At 38.2% G+C, this 10,286-nt stretch overlaps 1 protein-coding gene across 1 annotated transcript; it reads right to left on the bottom strand.

Annotated features, from left to right (window-relative positions):
• Nucleotides 1-2,546: 2,546 nt before the first annotated feature.
• LOC137651634 (uncharacterized) lies at nt 2,547-9,844 on the bottom strand. Its single transcript, XM_068384855.1, has 3 exons — nt 8,343-9,844; nt 7,472-7,712; nt 2,547-2,776 (listed from the first exon to the last, which is right to left on the bottom strand). The coding sequence occupies exons 1-3, from the start codon at nt 9,450-9,452 to the stop codon at nt 2,547-2,549; spliced, it is 1,581 nt and encodes a 526-aa protein (XP_068240956.1). The 5' UTR covers nt 9,453-9,844.
• Between the last annotated feature and the right edge of the window lie 442 nt (nt 9,845-10,286).

Raw genomic sequence — 10,286 nt, 5'->3', positions numbered from 1 at the left:
TCTGTTCAAACATTTTGTACTATGTATAATATCAGCCTGGTATTAGCCGTCTCCGGAATAGATTCCAACTCTAGCATTGGCCCTGGTACTTGCGAATGAGCTGACATACGTGCCGACTTTGTCTTCTCATAAAATCACCCCCCCCCCCCCCCCCCGCCAGGTAAAGCTGAAGCGACCTGAGTGCCAAATTCATTTTGCTGGATTCGCTCCACTTTTTGCAAAGTTAGCTCAGACAGCAGGCCTTGTTTTCTAGGGTCTTCAAGAGCTTTGTTAGTTCTGAGGCTGTAAAGTTATCAGCTACTATGAATGTGTTTGATAGTTTTCCTGTTCTGTGACTTCATAGCTGTACCTACAGACTTGACGATTTGTAGCGATCACAACAGAAGTGAATGCTGGCTGTGCCAGGTGGTACATCATTCACTAATCCTACTAGATTATGGCTGGAAATATCCTCAAACTTGGTGACTTTCTTGAATGGTTGATGATGGATTATATACATAGCATCAGCAAAGACAGCAGTCTTTGCTCCAACCTTGGGGGGAAGAAGATTTTCTGCACTTTTGATTTGTGTAGTTTCCTTCACAACTTTCGCAAGATGGGACTTCGTGTCCGTTCACATTGTGTGCTGTTGCATTCATGTTCGCCAACAAAATTCACAGTGTCAAGTGTGCTACCACTAGCTACAACTTGAGTCATCCGCAAAAGAGCTCGAACTTCGTCGACCTGTTCATTCTCTGCTTGTCCTTTAGGTGTCCTCTTTGATTTATTCTGCACTACAAATGTCTTCAAGCGCACAGTTAATGTCTTTGATGCAAGGCTGTGCAGGGTCTTGTTAAGTGCTTTGACTCTAATTTGCGTGATACTCACAAGTTCTTTATGCACATCTTTTAGGGCTACCTCACCAGTACTTATGTTAATAAGTTCATCTGTTTCATTACAGAGGGGGTTCTCTTCAATTGCAACCATGATCTTGTTGATCATTTCAAGACCTCATGTCATTGCAGTCGGACCTGCTTAATGGTGTGGATTTCCGCACTTGTATTGAGTCCCATTATGTCCTTGAACTTTGAACTGACTAATTCTGTCAAATACTTGACACAAATCCATTTTTTCTGGTTGTTTTCATTTACGTGATTCCAGACAGACCATTGTTCTCCTTAGCATCGGCATTGTAGGTCTGCTCCTAAAGCATGCCCAGAGGTACAACATTATGTTGACCATTGGCTCGTCGAGCTATAAATGCTTCATCCACGAGAGAGCTGTGAACTTTAGGAGCGATCTCCAGCAAGTCCTTCATTTCCTCAATTTATATCAGAAGGGACTGTTGCCCATATATATAGTGTCTAGCGGCAACAAGATATGGGAGCATTTTACAGGATTCACACAGGTGTCCAACCCCGGTTCCTTGTCTCTGGTTGAAAATAAATCGGAAGAGGATGTCACATACTTCCAGGAAAGTGAGCCAGCCATTGGCTGTGGGCCGCCTGGATAAATTATCTTGAAACTGGACAAGTTGATCATGTGTGTTGTTTATTAAGATCAACTGATCCAGACCAGTCAGCTGGTTATTAAGAGGTTTATGTTAACCTGGTGATGTCTACTGTCAGATAGGAATCATTCTGTTTTTCGAGCTTGGCTTGGAATCCTTGCCAAATTAATTGCCACAGACCCTCAGAGATTAGCCAGAGACCATGAAGTGTTTGATAGTACTCAGCATTGCTGCAAAATATCTTTCTAGCTGTGCCTTCTGTACAAAATCCATCCCTGACCAGGATATATTTGATATCACTTTCACGCATGACCTTCACAATTGCCTTTATGAAGTAGTGTGCTTAATGAAATCCACCCAAAAGTAAAAACACCTTTCTGATCTGTTATCAGGATTAGCATCCTATATGACCTCAGCCAGTTGCTTGATCAAAAGCTGTAATCATCCTTTCATTGACAAGTTTGGTTGACGTTCTGACAAGGCTCGACATTTGTTCCATCAGAACAGAGGAGTCTGTAGGTGATGATGGTATGAGTGGTAGGTAAGCAACCACACGGGATTCCCATTAACTATACAACCTCTAACAGAATGCTGGGAAGCTCAGGTAGTTGGGTTTTGCCGTGGAATCTTCCATATCCTCAGTGGAATAAAACAGTGTTCTACAGAGCCACCAAATAAATATGAGATAGACAGCCAAGTCATTTTCATGTTCGGTCATAAGATCTGCATAATATATTGTGTTTTCTCGCATCCGCCCTTTCTTACGATCACTTGCTTTTATGTAACATGATGGCATTGATTCCTCTTGTTTTGACATAGCTTGATCCCTCTGCTTGTGGTATGGTATGCTGAGATTGGCACTTGTTGCAGCATTTAGAGCTTTTACATTCTCCATTGCAATTGCTGCTGTTGTGTGAAAACTCCCACCTGCTAAGATCTTGTTAGGCCAATTTAAGTTGTCCATTGTGAAAACTTTCAGTATATCTCTGTCTTTTGACATCATATCTGATAAATAGATCCAATTTTCTTGTGTCTGTTCGAGAATTGCAGCACTCTTTCAGGTGAGTTGTCGCCGAAGGTTATAAAGGTGATACAAATTACTTACAGGCAGAGGTGTCATAGCTGCAACTATGTGCTGCAGTAACTGTTGGCATATTACAAGTACTTGTTTGTGCATTGTCACATCAACCGATACTCTATTTTGCCCTTCTTGTATGCCAGTAACTCTAAGCAGGCTTGCAATGAAGTTGTAGAATACATCAGGAACCGTTTCCAAAGCAGCTTTGACTGAAAATGCCATTGAATTGGACAGATATTCTTTCATTTTACATAATTTGGCATCTTCTCTTAATACACACTCCTTTGTTTCCAGTCAGTTTCACTGGTTTTCTCCTAATTATGAAGTAATACAAGTGCAAAGCCAAGATGAACATTGGAAGCGCATATAAGGCCGCTCCATACGACTTTTACATGGGACACCCTTAGTCCAAAATGGCTTGAAGCTTGGTCTTGAGGGTTGTTGATCGATAGGAATCTGCTGTTTGCACTTCTTCGTCACAAAGGTATTGCCTGTACTCTTCTCTTAGGGTCTTCTTAGGAACCCCTCGTAATTTTCAAATAACCTCTAGTTTGTCCACAAGCACTTTGAATGTTACACCATGAGCGTTGGGGGCTGACAATGCTTTTTTCTTTTTTTTTTCTTTTTTGGTCACTCGTTGCCTTTGAAATTGTTCATGCTATGTATATGGTAGCAGATGTCATTGGTTACCATATCATGCCAACACCATCTAATCTTGAAAAATGTCTTGTCTGTTAAGAGTTATGTCCTTGCCTAGTATGAATTTTCTACTTTGATCTGTTGATGCTCTTGCTTGTGGTTCCTTGCTACAATGCCATCTATTTCCACATATCACACTTGTAATTTTGGCCTCAAATGATTCAGTGCGAGATTTTGTAAATGATGCAATACATTCATCACGGTCTATTAAGGATTATTTTCAAACTGCAGGAACTATTCAACAATAACCGTTACCTCTAATAAAGTCTGAAAATTTTCTTATTGTTTTACCCATTCCTGCATTTTCATGCCATTTCGGACTGTCTCTCATGTCAGGTTGCATTACCAGTATGTAATAGGTGCTTGGTTACCCCAGTTGCTTCGCGTTGCATGCATGTTTTAGTCTGACAGAATGCAATTGTTGGACACGATACAAAGGCTTATTATTGGATAGCTAGGAGATGGTACATTTGTTGTAGTCCATATTCTCACATTCCCAGCGTTTCTGTTTCGGAAGACTTGCTGCTCCTTCAGGCTACAACATAGACTGATTGTCCACCATGACAATTGAAAAAGAGAAATAACAGGATTATATTAATTGATAAAAGTTGATAATAATAATAATAATAATAATAATAATAATAATAATAATAATAATAATAATAATGTAATGGCTGCATCGGCAGAGTTTATTTTCTTATCCAGTTTTTCTATTTTCCGGATAATTCTCTTGTACCAAAGTTTTACTTGTATTTTGTGAGAATATACTTGAAAAGTCTTCCCGATTTTGTCATTCACCCGACTGATGAATTTTTCAAGTCTGCTGGCTGATTGCAGTGCTCTAGAGAAGAGAATTATCCGGAAAATAGAAAAATTGGATAAGAAAATAAACTCTGCCGATGCAGCCATTACTTTTAACTCAACCTGCCTAAAAGAGGGTCTCCTACCACAATAATAATAATGATAATATTAAACATCCCACTGAAGAAAATGCAAAGTAAGTAACTTAAGAATACACATGACAAACAACAATAAGCCGACATCATACAACACGCCATATCAGGTTTCGTCCAAATATGGGCTTTGGCTCCCTCAATAATATATATATATATATATATATATATATATATATATATATATATATATATATATATATATATATATATATATATATATATGTAAAATTTTCATTGAAGGCGTTAGCCTTGGAGGCGTCAATATGTTTCCTGCAAGAATCTTCATATTTCCTCAACTTCTTCAAGTTTTCAGTCGTAATTCTTTGGTTTAATGAACGATGATTATTTATTTTCTTCATACTTTATTCACTACCGCACTGTTTCGACTTTACTTGGTCTTTATCAAGTGATATATGGTTTCCATAAGTTTACAAATCCTTTTATACATCAGCTTCTACAAATATTATAATTAATTATGTTGAGATTATTCTGAAGAAATTAAACAATTTAAAAAAGAAAAAGTTAATAAATAAAAGATATGAATTTTCAAAATTCAGAGATCCTTAAAATATGAAGAGAATAATGGTCGTTTATATATATATATATATATATATATATATATATATATATATATATATATATATATATATATATATATATATATATATATATATATATATATATATAGCAATCCAAAGGAAGATGCAACTCACAGCAACATTTCTTCTTTCTTTTTATTGTATATGTAGACAAAACCTTCAACCCTACAAGCAGAAACAAATGCTCCATCAGACATTACCAATAACCAACATAATCGAAACACAATTAACAAACAAATAACATTAGTTACGTTACAGTAACAAACAATTAACGGCAAATAAACAAGATTAGTTACGTTACAGTAACAAACAATTAAAGGACAAATAACAACATACCAGTTATGTTACAGAGTATGCTCAGCGTATATGTAAGGCTACGTTGTACAGTAGCCATAGAATGAGCCTACTCAAAGTCCCGCAAATTTCAGGTCTGTCATCTAATTTACATTTCTAAAGAGAGTATTAAACAGTGAATGGGTAGTTCCTCCGGTTAACAGGTCCGTGAAGGCAGTTCCGTTCATGCATATCTATTTGGCCGTTCGTCCTCATTTGCTGTCTCGTTAACGGTTGTTATTGGTAACTAGTGCTGTGAAAGATAAAAGACACTTGGCGGAGAACATACAGTGCTACACACAACCCCCCTACAGTTTTACGATGCCCTCTTCGTACACACACTACACACTTCCATCCTCTCACACTACGCTACCATTACCTATTTCCGACAAAGAAAGACAAATTTACAACTCCGATCGCTGCCTGTTTCGTATCCTCTCTGATCTTCTCAGTACTGGTGCGTTAATTGTTACTCCCTGTTCTTGTTCAACCTCTTTATCAACACTTTCTTTAGGTTCACTATTACCATGGTTGCTAAAATCAAACCCGAACCTGGTTAAAACTTCTTCCATATCAGGCATTTCTAAGCTACTGTCATCCCTATCAACGGTTTCGAAATTATCATTATTTTCCGTATCTAAGTCATCAATATTTTCTCCCCCCTCATTCCTTTCGATCCCAGCGAACGGTTTAATATTCCTCCGATAGATAACCTTAGCATCACTTCCTTCAGGCCTAATTCTATACAAACCACAGTCCCTGTTAAGTACCTCTTCAATTACCCACTTTCTTTTACCGAATTTGTCTCCTAGTTTCGCTCTTCCAATTATTTTATTTTCTCGTAATAAAACCTTTTGTCCTACCTCCAAATCACTTTCTCTAGACTTTGCTAACATTGGCTTTGCTTTTGATACCCAGTTCTTTTGTGTGTTCCTTCTAACCAAATCCCAAACTTCTTTTTGCATTTTGCATTGCTGACCTAACCAGTCTCCGTCTTGAAATTTGTAAATGTCTTCCAGATACCCCCAGCTCTCGATTGAAATACAAGGTTCCCTCCCGAATAACAAGAAATACGGAGAAAACTCTGTCACAGAGTGAGGTGTTATATTATACGCAAATACTAAACTCTGCAAATACAATGGGCATTTGTTCCTCTTCTCCTCCTCCAAACTTCTAAGTAGACCGTACAGAGTTCTATTCATTCTTTCCACTTGACCATTTCCTTCAGGGTGATATGGAGAAGTGCGTGATTTCTTTACATTGAACCTCTTACAGATTTCCTTAATTAGAGCGCTTTCGAAATTTCTCCCTTGGTCAGTATGAAGCTGCTGAGGAATTCCATATTTATAAAAGAGCTCTTCGACCAATATTTTAGCCACTGTTGTCGCTTTCTGATCCTTTGTTGGATATGCCCATACGTATTTGCTAAACAGGTCACTTAAAACTAAAATATGCTCCTTTCCAGAGGTTGATCTTTCCACGGAACAAAAATCTATCGCCACAATTTCCATGGGCTGAGAAGTTTCCACATGAACAGGAATGGTATTTCTATATGGAATTTCATATTTTGCCCTTAAACAAGTATCACAATTTCTAATGAAATCCGTTACAAATCCCCTCATGTTGAGCCAATAAACCCTAGAGTTCAGTAATTTATAAGTTCTATCAATACCCTGATGTCCTAGTTTATCATGAGTTTCGACTAAACACTTACTTCTTAAAAGAACAGGAACGGCTAATCTATAAATTATGTTATCTATTTGATCCATATGAGTCTTATAAAGAATATCATTTATCACAAGACTTTCTTTATCCCTTTTCCACGTAACTAATTCAGGTTTAAAATTAATGTTTTCTAACTCAATATTTTCTCCTTCTAGCCATTTCCTTACATTCTTTAAAACTGGACAAGCTTTCTGTTTATTAACAACGTCCTCCCACTCTAAAATCTGATGTCTACTTATGGCACAAACAAAATTTGTGTCCTCATGAGGAGCTACCCATACTTCTTCGTCTTCATTCATCACCATCTCTCTAGGCTTGCGTGAAAGAATGTCGGCTTTAACATTTTGTTTTCCTGGTCTGAATTTAAGTTCAATGTCAAATACCGACAAATCTGCCACCCATTTTTGTTCTGTGTGATCAAGTTTTGCTGTGCTGAGATTGCTCAAAGGGGCATTGTCAGTATACACTATGCACTTTGTGCCAATAAGATAATTTTTAAATTTTTCAGTAACAGCCCACTTCAAAGCACACAATTCTAGTTTCCTCGAACTATAGTTCTTCATGTTTCTTTCGTGTGGTTTCAGTGACCTACTTCCATAAGCTACAGGATGCAGCTTATCCTCCTTATATTGGGACAAAACCGCACCAAGTCCATCATAACTAGCGTCTATTTCTAACGTACATTCTTTCCCAAACTCTATCCCTTTCAGTACTGGGGCAGCTATCAATTTTTCTATCAATGTCTGGAAGGCCATTTCTGCATCTTCTGTCCATTTATCCTTAATACTTTGACTGGATTTCTTCTTTTCTCCTTTCAATAACTCATTGAGTGGCTTGGCAATTATGGCAAAATTTTTAATAAATCTCCTATAAAATGTTGCAAATCCCAGGAAAGCTCGCACTTCCTTTATAGTTTCTGGCCTCTTCCAGTTCTTCACTGCTTCAATCTTACTTAGATCAGGTCCTATTCCTTGATTACTAATGCTAAATCCTAGGTAACTTACACATGTCTGCAACAAATGACATTTTTTTGGCTTTAATTTCATCCCATAAGACTTTATGCGCTCTAGCAATGCCTCCAATCTTAATAAGTGGTCGTCAATGGTCTTCGAAAATAATATCATATCATCCAAATAAATGACTAAAAATTCAAAAAACATATCCCCCAAAATATTCTCCATGCATCGATGAAAGGTTGCTGGGCTGTTTGTCAAACCCATTGGACACCTGCGATACTGAAAGTGTCCCCATGGTACAGAAAATGCAGTTTTCTCTCTATCTTCTTTCCTTAACAAAACTTGATGATAGCCCTGCGCAAGGTCAAAAGTCGAAAAGTATTTGGCCCCTTCCAATGAATCCAGACACTCCGCTACTCTAGGAAGAGGAAATGCATCCTTAAAAGTTTTTTCATTCAATTTCCTATAATCAATGCACAACCTTAGGCCTCCCCCCTTCTTTCTCACAAGGACTATAGGTGCTGCATAAGGACTTGCACTTTCTTCAATTACACCCCGTTTCTTTAGGTCATCAAGCAACTGTTTGGCCTCGGGGATTAACGTGGGTGCTATTCTTCTATACGGTAATTTGATAGGTTTCCCACAGGACAATCTAATGGAATGTTCCCATCCCTTTATCAAACCTAGGTCCGAATCATTTAGCTCAAAACAGTCCTTATATTTGTAGAGTATCTTATCAAGTCTTACCAAATCCGATTTACTTAAGTTACTTTCATCAACATTGACTCCCAACTTCCGTCTGTGGTTTTGAAGTTCTGTCTCTGATAGTTTTTCAATATTCTCATTATCATCATCCTCCATAAACTCCCTGATGCCAAGTTGCACCGTGGCCAATATACTGCCTGCTTCAATGCTAACATTATCTTTAGACCAATTAGCCACACAGACATATCCAACACCCCATTCACATATAGAAAAACTGGGCAAGACCTGAACTCCCGGAGGCAACATATTTTTACTCTCGTCTGCTATTTTCTCTAAAACTACATACTCCTTTGGCACTTCCTTTAGGCTATCAATGTATACCTTAATTAGTTTCCTGCTACCTGACGGAACATTTCTATTCTGTTGTCTTAAGCAACTAGCATATCCTAAATCCTCCCTTTGCCAAACCTGCATAGTTTGACCAACTAGTCTCATACAGCAATCCAAAACTGGACTATATTCAGCTTTTAATCCCTCTTTCTCTAATGCCATCACGTTAACGTTTTTGGTGACTCCCCATTTTTCGAACAGCAAAGACAAAACATTCATGCCCACAAGGCACTCTTGGTTAGTGTTCTTGCCAAGACCATTCCTTCCCTTCTCAGCTCTCTTGACATAGAAAACACAGCTGTTCTGTTCCATTCCACTTACTTCCACATCAACAACGACATGACCTATTATATTAATTTCATTACCACTCAGGTCACATATGTAGTCACTAGTATTATACAATGTCACCCCTTTTGGTTTTAGATTCCCCAAATACCAATTTTCCGACAACAAACTACAGTTTGCCCCAGAATCCATAAGTCCCACAGCTTTCTTTCCCTCTATGCTGAGTGTCAGTTTCATAGTGTCTCCTCTCTTATTTAAACATTCACTTGGCCGGACGTTCAAGTTAACGCCCGGCCTCACAAGTTTTCCTGGGCATTATCCCCGGCCTGCAATGACATCTCCCTCACAACTTTATCTCCTCTTGCATTATTTAACCCTCTGTTCTTACTAGAGTATAGATTACACTTATAAAATGGATGACCATCTTCCCCACAAGACCAACAAGTACCCGTAAACTGATTTTCCAAAACATGTTTATTTTGCGTTCTGTTTTTACCTAGCCTTCCCTTATACTGGTGTCCTTCCCCCTGATCCTGCACTATATTGTCTCTAGAAAACCCTCCATTTTTGCACTGGTATGATACATGACCCTGATCCCCACAGGTCCAACACTTAATTACTTTATCATCTCTCCCCCTGCTATTCAAATGGATGTCAGAAACATTACCAAATTCTTTCATGACCTTCATTCTATCTTGCACAAATCTACCAGCATCTTCTAATTGGTCTATGACCCCGTTTTCAATCTTATCCTTTAGATCACAGGCAATTTTCCTGTGCCTCAAACCTTTTTCAAAAATCATACATTTCCTGATTTCCCTCTCTTTAGAGCAGACTGCTTTGCCCTCGGCTTCTTCTTCCAAGTCAATTATTCTGTCTAAATACTCCCAAACACCTTCTTGTATTCCCTGTTGTGCACACCACAGTTCTTTCCTTCTCTCTAGATCATCTTTATTATCTGCATACGCTTCTAGTAGCTTAGTCTCCATTTCCTCCAACGTTTTCGGCTTAGCATGGCGTATTCTTGTGCTAGCAGGCTCTATCAAGCTAACTTTAACATAGTCTACGGCA

The sequence above is a fragment of the Palaemon carinicauda genome, chromosome 13 (genome assembly GCF_036898095.1).
Source record: "Palaemon carinicauda isolate YSFRI2023 chromosome 13, ASM3689809v2, whole genome shotgun sequence".
NCBI lineage: Eukaryota > Metazoa > Arthropoda > Malacostraca > Decapoda > Palaemonidae > Palaemon > Palaemon carinicauda.
Note: the sequence above shows the minus strand (reverse complement) of the source record. Positions and strands in the feature narration are given on the sequence as shown.

Coding starts and splice junctions, on each gene's coding strand:
- LOC137651634 (XM_068384855.1), bottom strand. CDS start 9,452: ATGAAACTGACACTCAGCATAGAGGGAAAGAAAGCTGTGGGACTTATG. Junction 7,713..8,342: donor ATGCAGCACCTATAGTCCTT/GTGAGAAAGAAG, acceptor ATAATTGCCAAG/CCACTCAATGAGTTATTGAA. Junction 2,777..7,471: donor GCATCCTGTAGCTTATGGAA/GTAGGTCACTGA, acceptor TGGCATTTTCAG/TCAAAGCTGCTTTGGAAACG.